Raw genomic sequence first — 20,946 nt, 5'->3', positions numbered from 1 at the left:
AGGGGCTCTAATACAAAATACTTTGTCTACACAGCAGAATTATTTTGGAATAAGCAGTTCTGGAATGGTTTATGTTGAAATGCCCCCATTCCCTGTCTACGCAGCCCCTATTCTAAAATAGCTATTTCAGAAATGGCACTATTTCTCCTACAATGAGGTTTACCAAATTTGAAATAAGCCGTCTGCTATTTTGAAATTATTTTGAAATAGCAACTGGGTTGTGTAAATTCTCGCATAGTTATTTCGAAATAACAGCCGTTATTTTGAAATAACTTTGCTGTGTAGACACACCCTAATGGACAGAAGTACAGGCTAAAGAGATAAGTGGAAGTGCTCAGCATCACTCCATCTGCTGCGTGGGATGACTCCCTATGGTGACAATAACTGTGCAGCTATCCTGGGGCTGGTCTGGGATCAGCACTTTCCAGGAATTCCCTTCCCTCCATGCAATGACTTTGAAAAAACGTTTTCAGGGTCTTCTGTTTTCTCTAGCAATAAGTTACATCAGCCCTGAGACTTGATGCGTGCCGATGCCGTGCTTCCTTGCAGACCCTGCAGAGCAATGTGCTGACAACCATAGAGTTGCTGTGAACAAGTTTATTAATCAAAAAAGCGGATACAAAAAGGAGGAGGAAGTCATAATAGTGTTAAAAAAGAATCCCTGGGCACTCTGCTGGAATCTGGCTTCCTCCTGCTGAGCTCCATGTGCCGGGGTGGAAAGGTTTAATTAAGGAGTTCTAGACAAAGACATTATGGGGCCGATCACAGCTGATAAAATTGCCAGCGTTTTCCCAGTCTGAAGATGTGAAATGAGGAATCTCAGCTTTTCTGGGTTAAAAAAAAAATTGCAAGATTGCCTATGAGATTTAAGAACCTTTTAAAGTCTCTCTGATACCCTCAGTGAACAATCAATTGGCCTTAAGGTTCCTAAGTCATTTAGGTCAGTGTTTCTTAAACTATGACCTGCGGAATACTGCTGTTCTGTGAACAACTTGCAGGTGTGCTGCAAGCGTCTGACACTTTTTTGATATCATACACTGATGGTGGGATATATTTTCTGTTATTAAACCAGAAACAATGTTACTTCTTCACTGCTGTGATAGGTGATTAAATTACTTCATTTTGTTTTTGCTGTATATGTCGCTGTTTTGTTTTTTATTTTTTATTTTTTGGCCTGAAAACAATTTTTTGAAGAAAATTTTCATAGGTGTTCCTCATAAAAAAGATTAGCAGAATTATTAGCAGGAGGTTTCAAAAAGTTTAAGAAACACTGAGTTAGGCGCATTTGAAAAAGTTATCCGCTATCCCATTGGTAGAAATTGCTAGTGTTATGTAAAGTAGCCTGATTGGTGGGCCTAGACAACCATTAATCCTTACAAAACTGGCATTTTCCAGACTTCCAGTCCAATACCAATTTCAGGGTGTCTGTTACAATACAATGATGTATTGAACATGTGCAAACCAGCAGGATCCTCAGACACTCATTTTTATAGGGAGCTAAAACTGCTCAACTCACAAGAGTCACCTCTGAATCTGTGGGAAAGGGAATCTGCATGTATTTTCCCCAGCACCTCTTTTCCTTCTGCTCTGCAGTCCTTTGAGGGCACTATATGTAATCCGCACATGGGCAGAGTTTAAGATTATGACACTGAAGAGATCACTGGAAGAAGCTGTTACTCAGAAGTGTAATTCTGCGCTCATTCACCTCCACAAGGACTATTTCCATAAGAGTTTTTCAAGATTTCACCCTAATTCTCAGCCCCCATCTCTCGCACACAGTATAGCGTGTGGCGATTCTGGCACAGAGAGCTGCAATGTTCTATCCATTTCAGATATAAAACACCCGCGTACAGGTTCCATTTGTGATTTAACAACTTCTCTCTTTTAAAGCTGTGTTTATTTTTCTTATATCCATTTTTTTGCTTGTGTACCAAATATTTTATGATCAAACCCCAGTGTCATTTTGGAGGAAAAACGGAATTAATATTTGAGTGCTATTTTTACCCCCAGATAAATAATCTTATTTGAGGTGACTTGATAGTATTTACCCTCCACCCCAAATGCTGCAGAAATTCACTATAACCAGAATTGCATTCTTTATATGGCATCACTTAGAAACTTTGCAATTGTCACTTTTTTTTTTTCCTGGAAAGCAGATGACATTTCTCTGTGTAAGGAGCTTCCCAGTGTATTTTAATCTCCTCTCATCAGAAAAAATGTGCTTTGAAAAAGTTTTGTAATGTGTGTTTCAAAGTAAAGTTACTTGGCTTGCTTTCCCATAATCATTTTATTTTCTTTCTGCCCATCTATTTTATTTGCTTTTCTTTGGTATCTATCTATCTATCTATGCTTTTTTGGTATCTATTTGTCTAGTTTCTATTATATGTCTAAGACAACTATCATGCTTATCACGTTAGTATCTTAAGCTCAATACAAAATTAAAAACGATCAGAGTCTATAATCAAAAGTGATGTGTCCATTGTCTGTGATTTGTGACTTTAAGGATGTTTTCTGTTGTGGACAAATGGTATTTGTGTATATGCTCCTTTTGAAGGAGAAGAGGCTGAGAGTGTCTAACGTCTACTCTGATTCAGTAACAGTAACAGATAAGACCAACCACAAGAGTAAAAAAGAGAAAGGGAGAGAAACTAGAGTAGTTTTTATCTTTCCTTTTGCAGAGAGATCAGTGCAGCACTGGAGTTGCTTTGCTTTCCAACTTCTCTCTCAATACTTGCTAGAAATCAGTAGGAAGAACTTAAAAAAAATTATTTAATTTCTTTTTCTGTGGCAGCAAAGAACCCAACACTCTGCAAACCCCTTCAAAATCTTTTGACACAGCTTGAGCAGGGAGGTAGCTCTGTTTTCGTGTTGACTGGAGAACGCATTAGTCATTTTACAGATGCAATAGCTGCCCGAACTTCCCGGCAAGAATGATGCATGAAAAAGAGACCGTACGTGAAGACGCTAATGATAAGGAATGGGATTAAACAGCTTCTCTGCTGCCTTCAGACAGATGCTAGTTACTCGACATGACGCCGCTACCAGACTGAGAACAAGAGAAAAAAAATGCCAGTTCCTTCTTAGTTTTAGTTCATCGGCTCTTTGGTGTATGCTCCTGACGGGTGTTTACAAGTGCTCTGCTCCGTTTCTTCAAGGGGTTGCTTTTCATTTTCTTTATGAGTTTGGAAGGAGCCGGGATGCCATCAGCAGAGAAAGAAAAGTGACTATTGAAAATCAGATTAAAAACCTAAACCAAATTACTTCCTTACTTAAAAAGGGGGTTGGGGGGAGTAATTTTTGACCCATAAATTTAGGACGGGTGGAGACCTACTGCGAATTTTCCAAAGAGTGATGAAATAATTTACTTTTTTTGGTTACCTAAGTTATTGGACATCTAGAAACCCAACCTAAGTGTCTATGACATTAAAAATATTTCTGGATCTCTGAAGTTTGCTTTGTTTGGTTCAGGCCCATGATATTATTGTAGCAGACCCACTAAAATATCAATATTATACTTCGGTGACTTTAGAAACCTACTAGCAAAACTCACACAGTGCTCAGTTAATTTTAAATCAGAGGCCAGATTCTGCCACTGTGACTTACACTGAGTACTACCTTGCTGTGGGAGTGGTCCAGGAGATCACATTGCTATGGCTTATGGAGCAAGGTGCAGTTTAATCTGAGTGAAGACGGAGAAAATCTAACCATAACCTAATCTGCTCTAAAAACAAAATACAAGCTTGTTTAATTATATTTTTAAAATAAATATGGGCACTCGCTACAGACAGAATAGTTCAGAGTGATCTCTTCTGGAAAATAAAATAACGGTCTAGATTTTCCAGAGCGAACAGTGATTTTTCGGATCTCCAGTTCAAGACACCCTAAAAGCAGCTGGATTTGTCAGAAATGTGGAGCCCTGGCGCTCTACAAATCAGGTGACATTTGGATGCCTTGATTTATGGACCCCAAAACTTAGGCACCCCAAACTCCTAGTGACTTTTGAACTTGATCTGGTGAGTATTTGGCCTGTAGTATTTCCTGCCTGGAATGATTTTATTCCAATGGGCTAGTTCTTCTGCACTGTTTGTGTGTTTAAAGTCACAGTACTTGGCACACATGGTCTGCCCACGGGCCTGTTGATAAAACTCTCAAACAGAACCAGCAAATCCCACTGCCCCACCCCTACGCATCAACACAGCTCTCCTTAATGTCAGTGAGGGTCTTCTCTCTCCCTCATTCCCAGGCACTTTTCTGCCCTCAGGCCTGGGGCTTCAACCATATCAATGCCCACCAGAGCTAGACTGGATCTGTCCATTTTTGGTGCCACCCGCAGGGCATGAAAACAACAGCTCTCTTTCGGTTGCAGTTTGTAACCAGTTGCAACCAGCGTCCCTGTCCCATCTACAATCAGTACAGAGCGGTGAGCTGTTCACTTAGGTGTGTGTGGGGGGGTCCCAGTCTCGTTCTCACTCACAGCACAAATGTCTTGACTGAGTCCAATCACGTCGGTTTCGAAATTAGCAGAAGGTTCCCCGCCACCCAGAAATAAGCTCATACCAAGGCTCGGCCTTTGCGCCATCGCAAGGGCTGCCCTCTTACACCAGGTGCTCAGAAGTGTAGCTCCATCGCCACTGACACCCTCAGCGTGTGTCCCCCTTTTCCCCACAAGTGTCATATGTACTGCCAGAACTCAAGCAATTTTTTTTTTTTTAACATTCAGAACTGACGCACCAAGTCCAGCGGGTCGGGAAGCCCCCAGGCTGGCAGGGCCCACGGCAAACCCAACGATTCTGGGGCTAGGAACTCTCCTAGCCAGCAGTGCCGTGGTACGAATGACCAAGCCCAGCGGTACCAGGGATGGGAACTGCTGAGGCCAGAGGAACTGGGGCTACGAATAGCCAAGCCCGGCAGGGCTGGGGGCTAGGAACCGCTGAGCCCAGAGGTACCAGGGATGGGACCCGCCGAGTCCAGAGGAACTGGGGCTATGGGCCAACAAGCCCAGAGGTACTGGGACTCCCAATGGCCAAGCCCAGCCGTGCCATGGATCGGAACGGCCGAGCCCAGAGGAACTAGGGCTAGGAACAGCCAAGCCCGGCCGGGCTGGGGCAGGAACCGCCGAGCCCAGCGGTGCCCCGGCACCAAGCCCTGCCCACCCCCGGTGCCTCTCAGGGATGCTCCGAGGCTGCCCGCCATTCCGGGGCTCCTCTCCCCCCGGCCCGGCCGCGGTACTCACTGTCCTGGGGGGCCGCCTCGCTCCCGCTGCTGCCCCCCGACGGCTCCGGCAGCCCCTTGGCGCCGTCCCTCGGCTCCGGGCCGGCCTTGGCCCCGTTCATGCCGGCCGCCACTTCCTCCAGGTCCAGGAGGTGGCTGACACTGAAGTTCTTCCTGCCCTGCGGGTTGTCGGGCGGCTCCGGGAGGCGCCCGGCGCCGGGGCCGAACGCCTTGTCCCTGCCGAAGGCGGCCGCGCTGTCCATGCCTCGCTCCGGGGAGCCCCCGAGCCCCTCGGCGCGGCACCCGCCTGCCCCTGGCCCGAGCGCCGGTCCGCCTAGTGCTGACGTCGGGGGGGGGGGGTGGGGGGAGCCCAAACGTCCCGGCTCCACGCGCCGGGCCCACACCGCCCCCTCGGTGGGCGCGACGGGAGCAGCCGCCCCCCCCGCCCCCCCAGGCCGCGCTGTTGGGCTGGGCGAGCTTTCCGCCCCCTCCCCCCGCCCCCCGCGCCCTCGCGGAGGCGCCGCGGCGCTGCCCCCTGTCCCCGCGCCGAGGGAACTGAAGGGACTTCCCTCAACAAGTGTAAGTGAATGTGCGGAGCCGGGACGCTGCGGGGAAGGGCCAAATTCCAGCGCCGGCGGAGCTGACCCAGGCTGTGGCGTGAGGGACCTCGTAAACCCGCGCTCGCCCAGGCAGAGCCCCCCCGCCCCCCGGCACAGACCCAGCCCTCCCCCTCCACAGCGCCTCTGCCCTCCCCCCGGCTGCAGGGCGCCTCCCCTGGGAAACCCCCTCTCCTGCCTTAACGACATAATTACGCCCTGCACCGCAGTTAGAAACTGCCAGGCGGCGTCCCCAGGGATTGCTAAGGAGCCTCCCTAATGAGAAGCAGCCACCGGGAGGGGGGAAAGGAGTTTTTCCCCTTGGGGGGGTTGAAGGGCGAGCTCTGACAAATGAGGTAGGGGCTTGTTCTGCGCGGGGACAATAAGAGGGGATGGAGAAGAGATTGGGGGGGGGGCTGTGTTCTGGTTTTTGTTTTTTATTTTTTCTTCCTTCTGATGTGCCGGGGCCTGTCACACTTTTTCCTCGGGGAAGTGTGCACGCTTGCTTCCGAAGGCACACGCGTGTGGTTTTGGGATGCGCACAGCTGTGTGCCTTGTCTGGGCCAGTCAAACGCTTGGCTCAGAGAAATCTCCTCTTGACCACTAACATAGCCGAAACCGACCCACCTAGCAAGCCCACTGACTGAATCACGTTGACATTTGTAACAGGTATTACTTGTGCATTCTGTTTTTCGGTAACCAACACGCCTGGTTTAAAATGAGAGCAAGGGTGACTGGGTTCAGCGGCTGGTTTTTTTTTTAAGTTTCCAAAACAGGACTCCAGCCTTGGTCCTCACAATCAAGTTTTGTCAATTCTGATCTTCTTAACCCTTGGAAGAGTAACTTCACTGACGTCAGCAGGTGTACCTGAAATCAGAGTGTGGAGCCCTTTGTATCTGAGGGGGATGATTTGGGCTGATAAACCAGTCCATCCAAACTGTTGCATGACTTTAGAGATCGGCTGTCAGCCCTTCTGTCTCTGTCGAAAGGCATAGGCAGATACTCTTCCCATCATCTTGTGTCACCAATCAGCTCCACAGCTGAGCTACAGGGTCCGCATCTATGGATAAGGATTGAGAATGACTGGTATAATCTGACTAGCCCAAACAATTTAGCCTATTTAATATCCTCTGTGACATAATCCTCATCTCCATGATGCTAGTGTCACAAAGAGTAAGTGACCTCCTCAAATGGGTAATGAGCAGGCGTAGATGGAGGCTGGAAGAGTGAAGATCATGCTGTCGTACAAATGTCTGTTAAGAACTAAATAATCAACAGAGAGCAAGCCAGGATGCAGAAACGTGACACAGGCCCAGTCTAAAACCTTTGATTCAGACCTCCTTTGATACTTAGATGGGTTGGAATTTAATCGCTTGGTCTGAGCCCTTTGTTTCTGGCTTTGATCCAAACCCACGAAGGACCTATTTTGTAGAGTGGGTGCAAAAGAAATCTCATGAGAACAGCTAGTGAGATAACACCACACCCAAATGCCAAGTTGAAAGCCTCATGCTGACTTCCTCCAGGTTCGTGGATGATGGAGTTGAGCTTTTGGTTGGGACCCAGCTCCATCCTTAGCCTTGTGTTGGTGTGTGGAAGGTTTGGGTTTCTAGCTGTGCAAGAGAAGCAGGGGGGAGAGGCTTCTGGATGGAAGGGACTGCAGTCCTTCCATTTTAGGCCTAAATTACCCCAAATCTCAATGCGAATCCATCATACTTGCCCTGGTTTCCACCAGAAGCCTTAAAGAAGGCCCGGACTGCTCATGAGCAAACTCTCCTGTAATAACAGTGAGTCCTGTGGCACCTTAAAGACTAATAGATTTATTTGGGCATAAGCTTTCATGGACAAAAATCCAGATCTGATGAAGAGGAGTTTTACCTATGAAAGTTTATCCACAAATAAATCCATTAGTCTTCAAGGTGCAACAGGACTCTTCATTGTTTTTGTGGCTACAGACTAAGATAGCTACCCCCCATACTTGTCTCCTATAATACTTACCATTTAGCAGCAGTTTACATTTTTTAAGCACTTTAGTAACAGTCACAAATTTATGCTCCCCATAGAGCAGGTTAGATTAGAAAACAAGTGTGGCGCCTTTTTTCAACCGTTTCTGCTTTTTTTTCCAGTTATAGACGTGTGAAATTCAGTATATATTGTCCAGCTCTATAGCTGGCTGAAAATTGACAAGGGGGGAGGGGATTTTATCAATATTTCTGTGCCCATTTTAATTGATCAAATTGTCAAAATGATGTTCGCATTTCAAACTGTTCTGTGCACAAAACCAACCTCCTTGGGAAGCAGCTGAGGATAGTTTTAATGATGGGGAAACTGAGGCTCAGAATAGCAGGCCTGGTACTCTACACAGTGTTCTTAGTGTGTGGAGGATTGAGTCCCAAGGATAGTCAAAAGTTACCCTGAGAATCATTGGCAGAGTCAGAATCACCTGATCCTCATCTCCAAACCCAGTTGACTAAGCCATGCTGCCATTTAGCAACTGTGAGCCAACTTTTGCTTGATTTCAGATTTTGCTAGCAGAAGTTCAAGACAGAGATTACTGGGTTTAACCCTGGGGCACCCCGGTGTCCATTTTTCTCATGATGCTAGATTACACAACTTGCTGGGTAGACATTTTGGCAGCTGCAGCTAGAAATGTATCTTCTGAAAAAAAGATTTTGTTTGCCCAGGAATCTGCTCCCTGCATCATTATTATACACCAGGGAGGTCATAAACGCTGTCAGACAGATATGATTAGGTTAGGTCTTACAGTTACTGTAATTTACAGTGAAGTTCTATAAGTATCACATCAAGTTGTGAACATGGATGGATTAACAAGGCTGCCCAACTCTGCTTGGTGGATAGAAATCTACCTCCCACAGCTGGAAAGTAGGCAGCAGTTCTGGGCACCTCTCACAACAAACCATTTTAGGGCATCAGATGGATGTGGCTGGAAGCAGGGCTAGTAGTTTAATACTGGTGAGAAGGGGTTCCAGGGCTGGTATCATCTCTTAGGGATTGAGGGCTTGTGTCTAGAGGATAGGTCCCGAAGGCGAGGGACTGGCCTCTGACCTTCCCATAAGCCTTCTAATTGCCAAACCCAGAGGCCTTCTTTTAGCTGGGTAACATCTTGCTGTGATTATGTTGTGGAGAGCTGGAGATCTGCAAGGGATATTCATTTTCAGCAATGGGGGTGGGGGAGTCTGAATGGTTTAGCCTTGTCTCATTCCTATCCTATTTAATCTGGGTTATAATTATCACCATCATCATCATCATCATCATTATTATGTAGAACCTGTTCTTGAACCCAGACTGGCCTGTTTCTTTCAGAGGAAAATTTTGCTCAGTTTGGGGTGTTAAATAATTAAATTGAGGGAATAATAGGCAGTGAAGCCCCCTTGGGCTCGCACTTCCTCAGCCCCTGTGATTGCTGATATTTTTTTGGGTGAAATATGACCTTTTTTATGATCAAAGGGGATCAGAGTTCCAAAGGAAAGAAAAAAAGGCAGCGAGTTTTCTTTTCCCCAATCCTAGTGGTCTGGTAAAGTTTCTTTAGACATGCAAAGATTTACACACCTTTCTGCAGGGTGCCTTAAATTACCCTCCAACTCTTTACACATTTCCAGGAGCAGAACAAGAACAGTAAGTCATTGAGAAATTAACCGGCCTTTCAATAATATCCCCTGTCGGCCTTTCAGAAGGGGAATGTCTAATGACTTTTTTGAAGTAGAGGTCAGGGTTTGCTTTTTTTAAATAAAACAATCTGTATTAATGCAATTTCCTTTTCAGCTGTAGTATTTGATTTTTTTTAAGCATCATATTTTCCCCCTCAAGCCATACAATGCCTCTAAACTTAGAGACATTATTTAAAAACACCTATCTCTTCTTTTTGCTGGCTCCTCCTGCTGGGATCCTAATTTTTCTTTACATTTTCAGTTGTTTTAAATTATCGAGCCCAGATCGTCATGGGAGCCCACATTTAGCAATCAACCCTCATCGTTATTCAGTGACGCATTTAAGCACATGCTTAATGGGACTTTAGCACATGCTGAACGTTAAGCATATGTGGTTTACTGAGTAGCTTAAAGCTTGTGATTAAATTCTTTGCTGAGTTGTGTGGTAAATATGGCATTGTTCCACTGGAGTCAATGGAGCAATGACAGTTTACCCACCCCCCACTGTGGATTTGGCCCATTGTGTGATCAAAGTTTCCAAAGTCTGCAGTGAAAGGCTCTGGATGGGTATTTTTAAATACTTGTTTGGTTTTTTATAATCTCATTGAGTGTCCTCAGGTTTTCTTCAGACTAGTTCTTCCATTTATATAGCACTTTCCAGCACAAAGGATCTTGCTGTGTTTTACAAAGACAGTCCTCTTCCCTGTCCCTGAAAGACAGCAGCCTCTGGGGTGGACCACTGCAGCGGTTCAACAGCAACGTGACACAACACTTGTGATTTGGGTTGGTGTTTCTCTAACATGCTCAGGTATAAGCATCTCGATAGACATGACACCAGCTATGTTGTGGCCCCTATTTTCTGTCTGAAATTGCCAGGGAAGTTACCATGCGTATGCAGAATGCAATTACCTGGGTTCACAGGGGTAGCCAGTGGGACTGACAGTTTTTTACTAGCGTAGTGTTTACCGTTGAATTGGTATTAGCCTGCTCTGTCCATAATATCCCTCATTTTCATTTGCACCTTCCACCTTCCTGCACTCTCTACCATCTCTCATGCAAACCCTGGCTCCTCTTCTCCTCCAGCGGCAAAACCTGCCTTTGCCGTCACTCTTTACGCTGTGATAATTCCTAGCCATGTACACTTTTGACCTTTCTGTTTCATTTGCTGGGCTGTCTCCCCCGTACACTCATAGAGGAGATGATCCAAGAGGTCAAACCAATAAATTTTCCTTATTTATCCTACAAGTTAGGAAGCCATTTACAACACGTGTGTCTCCTGACTTGCAACTGCTTTCAAAACATCAGTCACAGACACTGTAGTTCCCGAGAGGGAATCTCAGCTAGAATTTAATCCAGTGTCACCTCTTGCCGCAAAAGCAGAATATTGCTATTCCCCATGTGTGTCATTAAGGACCTGATCCGACAAAACTCACACATGCTTAACTTTAAGCACAAGAGTGGTCCAGTCGCAAACAAGGGACCTCGTGTTTAAATGCTTTGCTGGATTAGAGCCAAAGTCTTATTTTCCCCTGGGTTTTTATTCAGCTGCTCGGCTCCCATTGGCTTCAAGCAAGGATTACTTGTTTGAATTATAGTCTTTCGGCAGTAAAATATTTGTCTAAGTTTTTGGACTCCTATTTGCATGGCCTGAGGACCTACCAAAATGCTCATCACTTCAGTATGGAGGAGCTACATAAGGTCTCATAGCTGAGTGTGGAAGGCACCCAGCATCACAAGAGAGGAACTGCTCGTGGGACGTAACCCTTCATGTTGCAGTGCAGGGCCCAAAATGTTCTGGAGCCTTTGGGAATCAGTGGCATTGTTTGGGTGTTGGTGCGTGGTTTCCATCTCCTTCACAGCACTATTCTCAGCTCCTGGGAGCAGCAAGGAAACCAGGAGGAAATGGAACGGTGAGAAGCTGAGGGAAGTTGCTAACCACCCTCCTCTCTGACCCCTCCATGGTCGTGCGGAGGAGACCAATATTCAGGTGAACTATGCAAAGCGACCAAGCCACCAGCCTGGTAGACAATCCAGGAGACCTGCCAGAGCTGACATCTATGGCTCCCAAGTATTCACCTGGCCTGCTCTGCACCCAGATGGATCCAGGATGGAAGGATTTATTTCCACTGGGCCACTAGATGGATACAAGGGTGATCACAAGGTTGTTGATGTGTTTGCAGGGTTAAATACCCAATCTGAGCACCCAGTCTGGGGCACTCAGAGGAATGAAACGAATGAGTGGCCAGATTCAAGCGAGCACAGAGGCTGGAGAGCAAAGCTGTGCTCCCAGCTGCTTGAAACCTTTTATTTATTTATTTTGTAGAGGTACTAAGCACCAGGCTGAAGCAGCTGATGGGGGGGGCATCAGGGGATGGAACCGGAGGAGACAGACCTGAAGCAGCAGCTGTTGTGGGGGTTTGCTCAAAGGCCACCAGAGGTTCAAGCAAGTACACAAACCTGGGCAGCTTTGCCCCCAGGGCTTAGACAACCCCCAGCATGGTCTGTTGTGGCCATGTCCCTGTACACATATGTTGTGTGTTTGTGTGTGTGATTACACCTTGTTCCTAACTCCTGGCAGGAAACAGCCCCTTTCCAAATGCGCCACCCCCGGGCGCTGATGCTTCACAGTCAAGTGCATATGACAGCACAGGGCATGACGAGGTAAGCAACAGTGCCAAGAAAGCCCAGCTCCCCGGTGACGTTAGATACAGTAAACACGGGGGATGAAATCCTGCTGCATTGACGTCAATGGGAGTTTGCTGGGCCAGGTTTTCAATCAAGTTCTTGACCACTGGCCAGGCTGGCTTGTCTCACTTGCCTGTGTGCCAGCTTCAAAGCCAGCTTTTTTGGAGTCCCTGCCACTGCCCTCCATTGCTCCTGCAGACCATTTCCCTGGATGCTGTCCCCCGACCTGCAGGACAGCTCCTCCTTCCAGTCCCTTCTGGGTAGCACCATCACAGGAAGTCCATTGGTCCAAGCCCTTATGGCCACCACTTATATGCAGCCTGCACTTGGGGCCTGGTTGAAAACTTGGGAAACCCATATGGTTGCCCCCAGCTTCCATCTTTGGGTTTGGGTGGAGAGCCTGTCACAGAAGCCTAAAGACCTACTTCTAAACTAGGGTCCTCCACCTATGGAGAGCTGGGCTGGAGTCTGAGGTTCAACACTAAGAATCTCATCTGCTGCCTGGTCAACAGGGGGAGAGTCTCACCTGCCAGCAGCCACACTGCTGAGATAATAATCCTCTCTCGCCACTAAGAACACCCATTTTCATGTGGCTGACCCCTTTGCAACTGGATTCTGCTGACTAAGCGCATTTCAGCAGAGTGAGCTCTTGCTAGCTGAATGTCAAAGGGGAAGGCTGGCTTGCTGGGTGGGCAGCTTGTCCTCAACCCTGTTTCTGAAATGCCCGAACTTCTCGTCCTTTTACTTAGACTGGTGTAACTCAGGAGGAACTCCCCTGAAGTCAACGGAATGCTACCAGTATCGGGCGTTCTGTGGGGTGGTCACAAGGTTTTCCCCAGTAGCAGTTTAGCAAGAATTATGGATTGATCAGCGATACAATGTTGGAGGGCTGGAAGAAGCTTGGAAGAAAGCTGAGCGCTCTCTCTCTCTCTCTCTCTCTCTCTCTCTCTCTCTGTGTGCGTGTGTGCGTGTGTGTGTGTGTGTGTGTGTGTGTGTCAGGATGTTATACTAAATGAGAGAGAGGCTTAGCTTTGGGGCTGGGTGGAGTGCTGTGCAAATCTATTTGGAAAGGAAATCTAGGAGGAGAGGAAGAATAGAGAGGGTTGGCGAAGGAGGTGGCTTTATCTGTCTCTATCTATCTGCCTATCTATTAATAGTATTCCTTTATTCATTGGTCCATTCCAGTTGCTTCCTCCAACCCCTCCATTTCAAGAAGTTTCAGTTTATTAGGAATTTCGATGCTCTCCATATACCTTTTAGGTGAACACACACACACACACACACACACACACACACACACACACACACACACACACACACACACACACACACACACACACACACACACACACACACACACACACACACACACACACAGAGTTTGCTCTGACCTCTTGTTCTAATCGACAGCATTGCTACAAAGTGCCCTGTTCCACGCTCTTGTTAAATCTTTTCTCCCTGATTTCTTTTTCCCTCTCTTTCTGCCTCTTTCTCTCTCTTGCTTTCTTTCTATGCCAGGAATTCTGGTCCCAGATGAACCAATGCTCCATGGCTCTGCTATTTCCCGTTTTTCCACCCCCCCCGCTTCTGCAAGGAGATGGGAAAAGACTGAACTTAAAAAAAAAAGAAAAGAAAAAAAGAAAAAAAAATCAAAGCTGCACATATTGGATCCAGATGTGCTCCCTTGTATACAGCCCCTCCAGCAATTTAATTAAATTCCCCCAGACAGCCAGGAGGGTTTCTTAATGATCAAATTTCCCTGGCTCTCCTCCTAAAATGCCCTCTCTCTCGCTCTCTCCCCCTTGCTCTGTCTCCCTGATGGATAGCCAACTGCATTCTTCCTGCAATCAGCTCGGCCAAAGGGATCTGGAAAGGGGCAGCTCCCACCTCTGTTATTCTAGCAGGGCACAGACTGCTTGTGGCGGGCTGCGGCCAGCAAAGCTTTTGTTCACAAGGCAATTGCAGCTTGTTTCCCATAAAAATGCACTTCTTCCAGGGCTGGAATCTGGAGTCACTTCCCCACCGGGAGGGCTGGACTTGCAGGATTTGAAGCTGGATACCTAGAGTGGGAGCGATTGAAGAGTGAGGGATGTTATACACATGGATACTTTTGCCCCCTTTCTCACTCACTGGGATGAGGGACAATAAAGAGGCTGGCACCTAAACTTGGGGAGTTAGAAATGTTCGTTAACAAGGTGGAGTTTGACCCACTGGGTCTATCTCCCCGTTACACCTCCAGAGGCTGCTTATGATCTGGCTTTGGCCCTGAGCGTGGACCCACTAAACTGGTTTCTGACCAGCAGGGGCTGTTCAGCGGTGGGGGAGGACCTGCCTGGCTGGAGCCACAGATCACTGTTGCATTGCACCATGCCAACAGCATTTCAGTCTCAGGGATATAAATGGCTATGGTGGGGCAAAGGTTTGAGGTCTTTAAATACGGTTAGTGAGAAGCTGTGCTAGGCTCTCAGGGCCAGTTATGCAGCCAGCTTATGGCCAGCGGTGGACCTTTGAGGGGAGGAAAAAAAGCTTTAGCTAAGTTTCTGGAGGCTAGGTCCATCCATTGCTATTAGCCGTGTGATCAGAGCGGCTCTGGGTATCCTCAGTCCTCTGGTTCCCAGACGGTGGGAGTTGATGATGCTTGATTGCCTGTCCTGTTCATTCCCTCTGAAGCTGCTGGCACAGACCACTGGCAGAAGACAGGCTAGATAGACCACTGGTTTGCCCCATTGTGGCTCTTCTCATAGTCTTGAGAGAAAGGGCTGAGGACCCAGTTCATGGGCAGGCCCCCAAAAAAGGCAATGGAGCCCACAATCGAATCTCCTTGCTTTACAGGTGGGAAACAGTCATCTGATATGGGGTCCATGACACAATCAGGAGGGCACAGCAAGTCAGTGGCAGCTCTGGAAACATCCCCCTGCAGTCCTGAAACCCAGCCCCCCTCTGCTCTAACCAGTAGTCAAGCTAGGCCTCAGGCTCCTGCTCCCATTACCATCAGTGGTAACAATGCCATTGACTTCAGTGGGTTGGCACAAACCCAAGGGCTAGCTCAGTTTCTGGGACCAGGTGGACTTAACCTCATTGTCACTGTATATGTGTAATGCGGTTGTCATTAGCAAATCCAGTCTCTCAGGTGTTTCTAAGCCCCATGGCAGAGGAGGGAAAGCTCTTACAACCATTCAGTGGGGATGGTAGCCAGAGGGAATGGTCTATTTTCCTGACAGGCGGCTGTAAGATATGTTCCTCTCTTGCTTTCAGCACAGTACAAAGCCCCCCTCTCCCCACTCTCTGTTCTGCATGCACTAGCGGCTGTGAAGTACTTGGAGCTCCTCATGGGATGCCTTGCTGAGGGGGTGACCTATTGTCATGTGTCTGTGTGCAGCCATGAACCCAAGAGCCTTAGGTGCTGCTGCCGGCCAGCTGTCTCCATCCCAGCAGTAATGGACACCCCTGCAAGCCCACTGCCATGCCTGAGACAACGGAATCCTTTCTCCCCGGGACACAGCCCCCTCTGGCTACAGTTATGTAGGAGATGGGGCAGCGATTGGCAACTGAGGCAAGGGCTTGGCCCGCATGACTGGCCCTCTTTCAATTCAATGGCCCACACGATTGGCTTAACCAAGATGATCTCTGGGGACAGGGCAGTTTTTCTAACTGCACGTATGGAGCTAAAATGTGTAGGCTGTGCTGACCGCCCCATAGCTCTGCTTTGATAGGCTGCAGAAGGAATGCCCAGCTCGCTGTATCCAAAAACGCTGCTTTGGGGCGGGACCTTTGTTGGTTCATAGCCAAACAGGGCCCAGTGCCCTGGGAAGGACACACCCAAGGGCGAGGTGCATGGTGAGTGCACTGGGACAGCTGGGGGCTGTATGGCCCTTGCCACAGGCTTCCTGTGTGACCTTGGGCAAGTCACTTATTGTTTTGGTTTCCTCAGCTGAATGATGGGGTAGTAGCCCTGCCCCACCCTGCTTCACAGGGTGCTGTGATGGTAACTCTATTATAGCCCATGGAGCACTCAGATACTTCTGGGAGGGGAAACCTCACAAAATACCTTTAACATCTTGGCTTTGAAGACTTTATGGTCTACAGTACCAGATTACGGGAACAGCGATGCTCAGCCGGTAGGGGAAGAGATTTAAGTCACTGCACAGGAGTCACTTCCCCCCTACATCCCCTTCAGAGGGTTGTGTGCACTGCCCTGCTGGCTGGCAGAATAGCGCCCCCCACCCTCACCCTTGGGGCACCCCACGTCTCCACACGCACCTGTTCCCTACCCGTTCAGGCTCTGGTTCGGACCTGGGTGGCAGCACTGCAATGACCCCGCCCCTTTTCCTGGGGATTACGGTGCCTGCTGAGGACCCTTGTGGCAATAAAGTGCAACCACAATGCTGTGCCAGTTTAAAGCTTTGGAGGGGGTGGGGGGAAGAGTGAGTCTCCCTGCTAAAGGGGAGGCTGGCAATGCCAGGGCTGGCTGAGGAGCACTGGCGGCGGGCGGGCGGGCGGGCGGGGGGGGGTGGGAATGTGACGACACTAGTCATGACTAGGTGAGCTGGAAGCTGAGCCACATAAGGTAAGCGGGCCCTACTGCTGCACAGAAAAGGTGCCGTAAAAGGGTGACAGTGCATGCTTTTTAGCATGGGTGATCACAAGTTCAAATCCCACTGGTAGCACACATAAGGGTCTGTTAAGCTACATCTACGCTGCAGAATTAGGGTATGTCTATACTCACAAGTGGTCAGCACGCCACAATCGATCTGCTGGGGATCAATTTTGCCACATGAGACGACAGGGCAAAAAATCGCTCTCTTTGGGCTCAACCATCAACCCTGGTATTCCAAGCTGACAAGCAGAGTGAGGGGCGTCGGTACGAGCCTGATGAGCTCTGAGCTACACCAGGAATAAAGTCGAGCCTGATACGTCAATACTAGCTACATGAATGGCATATCTGGGGTCGACTTTGACCCCGAATGTAGACCAGGCCTTATTCCAAAATAGACATTATTTCAACATTGTTTTGCTCATGCCAACAGCAAAGGTCTGCAACCTGCAGCTCTGGAGCCACTCTTTAAGGACTTCTTAGTGCCCCGCCCCGCCCCCCCCCCGCCCCGATGCTATAATTGCAAAGCAAAAAAAAAAACCAAAACCTTCTGATTATTTTTGATAAATGGTGATCATCTGCACGCCCCAAACCATAGCTAAATAGCAAACACTATGTGATCGCGAAATGTTGGATAAATCCCCCTTTAATATGGGGAGTGCATTGTGGGATATGATACTTTAGCCATGTTTTGCTCACGTTGCTAATAAAGTCTTGATTCTGAAAAGAAAAAAGAAGCTTGCAGCATTCCTCTTGTGAAGGGCAATACACATTTCAAGAAAGAAACTTGAAATTAAATGTGAAATAAAATTGGAACACTTAACGTGGGGTTGGAAAAAGAGGAAAATCGAAGATGAAAACAGAGAATTTCAAACAATCATCCCAGTCGTTTGCATTTATGTCCCGTTCAGCTGGGGTTCCTTTAAGTCTCATTGCAATGAGAAATGGATCAGCAACAAAAAAAAAAAAAAAAATGCAACCTCGAAAGACTGTAAAAAGTTTGTGAACAGCCTGCAGTGAACAAGTATCGCATTACAAGTATCGTTTTGTGTGCTGTCCTTAAAATAAGGGTTACAAAATGTGTGGTTTGCCGTTATTCATTAAGGACCCTCTCATATTCGCATGCATGGCGGGTCTGGAAAAGTTTTTTTTTTTTAACTGAATTTGAAAAAAAAAATGGGTCGTCTTATTTTGGGCTCTGACCCGGCGTACACAATGCACGTGCTATTTTGCTATACATTCAAAATAATGGGTGTGGTGTTATTTCAAAATTGGTAATTCTCAATGCAGGGGCAATGCCTATTTCAAAACTGCGATTTTGAAATAGGCGCTATCAAGACACAGAATAACTTTATTTTGAAATAAGCCGTAATGGGCTCCAATGGCACTATTTCGAAGTAGTGCTGTGTTCAGGCATGCTATTTTGAAATATCTGGGTGCTATTTTGAAATACATTATTGTCATGTCTACACAGCACTCCCCTTCCAAATGTGGAATGCAAATGAGCCAGAACAAAAATGCAAATGAAGCACAGATTTACATGCCTCATTTGCATAACTTGCATGATTGTGTTTCTGGAAGAGACTTTTCTGGAAGCAAAAACAGCCATGTAGATGGAGATTCCTTCAGGGGAAAAAAACAAACAAAAAAACCAAAACAAAAAAAAAGTTTTTGAAATAACCCTTTTTCCTGAAACAAATGCAGAAGAAACATTCTTTTGAAGGAAGGGGGGAAAAAAGGCTTTTCACCGCCAAAGGAACCCAATCTACACAGTTATTTTTTGCTTCCGGAAAAGTCTCTTCCAGAAGCATGACCACATAAGAATATGCAAATGAGGCATGAGGTATGTACATCTGCGTTTAATTTGCATTTTCAATCTCACTCATTTGCATTCCCCTTCCAGAAAGGGACTGTGGTGTAAATGAGGTCTTTGTGTGTAGCTGTGTGATATTTTTTGAACTAGCTGCTTTGAAATAGCTTATTTCGAAATAGGCTGTGGTGTAGACAAAGCCGCACATTTATTTGCTGATAGTGGGACAGGGAGGGTTGAGCCAAGCAGGAGAGTGGGGCCCAGGGCATTTCTTACCACAAAAAAGCAACCTGGCAAGTGGTCTGCCCCCTACAGGCGAGGGGAAGGAGGGAGCATTTCGTGACTGCATGTCAGAAAAATGCCAAATTATTTGGACCGCCTGCCTCTCCCTCCCCTACCCCCCCGTCCCCCGCCCGCCCCAACCGTTCACCTGGGACACAACTGTTTGTGTTGAAATTTGGAGTCAATCCATTTAAAAAAAAACAAACAAAACTCTCACCAGCCCCACTTCATTGTTAGCTTTCCAAAGATCCAAATGGCTGTAAAGTCCAATACAGCAGTTAAATAAAAGCCTGAGATAGTGCACGCGTGCGTGCGCACACACACACACACACTCTCTCTCTCTCTCTCTCTCTCTCTCTCTCTCTCTCTCTCTCCAACCAGCATCAGCCTGTGTGGAGGAGCACGGGAACTGTAGGCTCGTTGGAGTCAGCTGGCTGGAGCACTTGGGCTCAGGATGTCAGCGCTGGGGGCTGCAATGGAAGAGGGGCACAGCCCAGGGCAGGTGGCACAGGAAGCTAACACTGGATCTGTGAGCACACCTGCAGATGAGCCCCACCCCCAATGAGAAAGGTCAGTTATTCTGGTCCAGGCATGGAGGCAAGGAAATGGCTCTGGTGCTGGGGCCTGCAGGTGCACTGGGTGAAGGTGAGGGAGGGGTGGGGAGGCAGCAATCCCACCACACTGGGATTTCTGTGCGCTGGGGCCACGGCTGGATTTCTGTAGCAGCTGGATGCGCCTTTGGGCTGCAAGTGTTTTGCAGCTTGTGGGACTGGGTCACTGGTGCTCCGCATGTTTGGCAGCCATTTATTTACACCAGTGCAACATGGATGGCTATAAAGCCCCTAGGCTACTGGGTTTGGTCAGCTGAAGTCTTTACTACTCCCTCAGTAGTCTCATGGGTAGCATCACTCAGTACCTTTATAATGGCTTTCTCTGCCGCAATGCTGCTCCTGCAGGGCACTCAGCTACAGGGCCGTGAGATGCTGGGAATGCATGGGCGGGGGCGGGTGAGCTTGGAGGCACCTGGCATTTGCACTAGCTTAGCATTGGTGAAAAGCCCTGGATTCTTGTGGCTTCACGCCTGAGCTGTGCAAGGGAATGCTCCAGTTCTTCGAGCTCACTATGGCCAGGCCTTGCGCCTCTGAGCTTGGCTGCTGTCTTGGAACCTGCAGTGCTTACACAGTACAGTACAGCGACGGTTGCTGGAGGAAACCCTTGGCTGCAGCTGGTAGAGGACTTGGTCCTGTCATGCAGCACAGGAGCTGCTGCTCCTTACCCCAAGACGGTCTTCACAGGCTCGCCGCACGACCCTGTGCCTCTCCCACCCTTGGCCGCCTGCGTCCCTATCCCTCACAGAGACAGACTCAGCACTCATTGCCCTTTCTCCTCCGCGCTGTACTGCTTGATGCCACGAACTCACTCCTCATTCCCCTAACACGCTCCTGTTCGCCGCCCCCCGCCCTCCCCGCCCACGGCCTGCATGGGCCTCGTGGAGAGCTGGGAACCAGACCCAGCTGCTCCCAGATCAGCTTTGCAGCCTGGAGCAGTGGCAGGAGCCTTATCACTAGCATGGCGATTGCTTGAAAACAAAAAGGACCCAATCACACCAGCCAGTACCCTGTAAGATGCGCATGTGGGCGGTCACCCAGGAGAGAGTCAAGTGCTGGCCAGCTGATTAGCTGAGTACCCACACGTCCCAGCTTGGTTCCATTGGTGGTGCACATCCACACACTTGGTGCTCATAACAAAATTTATTCTTCCCTGGATGGAGCAAGAGGGTGTACTGACCTCAGTCCTAGGTGAAACAGGCTCCCTCAATCAAGCAGTAATACAGCCATGGGAAAGGCAGCCTGCAAACCACACAGCACCATGCAGCAAGGGCCCAGCAGAATAAACCAGCATCCAGGGTGAAAGAGGACAGGGTGGGTGGGTGAGGAAGGAATGGGTGACTCAAAAAAGCCACCCCATGTGCTGACAAACAGAGCATTAACTAGAGCCTGATGAAGCAGGATAGTAAATGAGGGCTTTTTTCTTTTAATTACCAGGCAGATTAATTTCTCCTGCCAGGAGACTAACATTTTAACCTGAGAGTGTTTATTTTAA

The 20,946-nt window shown here is 48.0% G+C and overlaps 2 protein-coding genes across 4 annotated transcripts in view; one reads left to right on the top strand and one right to left on the bottom strand.

The window, feature by feature from the left end:
* The window catches only part of PRRX2 (paired related homeobox 2), an 88,969-nt gene extending 83,436 nt beyond the window's left edge, over positions 1-5,533 (bottom strand). The window contains exon 1 of the mRNA XM_075015712.1: positions 5,234-5,533. Coding sequence (XP_074871813.1) covers positions 5,234-5,474 — 241 coding nt within the window. The 5' untranslated portion in view covers positions 5,475-5,533. The remainder of the gene's footprint in view (positions 1-5,233) is intronic.
* Positions 4,891-20,946, top strand: part of ASB6 (ankyrin repeat and SOCS box containing 6) — a 36,493-nt gene continuing 20,437 nt past the window's right edge. The window contains exons 1-2 of one of the 3 annotated variants that reach the window (XM_075015708.1): positions 4,891-4,942; positions 19,225-19,413. The gene's annotated coding sequence lies outside the window, so the exon portion shown is untranslated. Of the gene's footprint in view, positions 4,943-5,721; positions 5,791-19,224; positions 19,414-20,946 lie in introns of those variants that run through there. The other 2 variants (XM_075015707.1, XM_075015710.1) reach the window with 2 other exon arrangements.

Source organism: Carettochelys insculpta, chromosome 21 (genome assembly GCF_033958435.1).
Source record: "Carettochelys insculpta isolate YL-2023 chromosome 21, ASM3395843v1, whole genome shotgun sequence".
In the NCBI taxonomy this organism is placed as follows: domain Eukaryota; kingdom Metazoa; phylum Chordata; order Testudines; family Carettochelyidae; genus Carettochelys; species Carettochelys insculpta.
The sequence above is the reverse complement of the archived record's forward strand: the minus strand, read 5'-3'. Positions and strand labels throughout refer to the sequence as shown.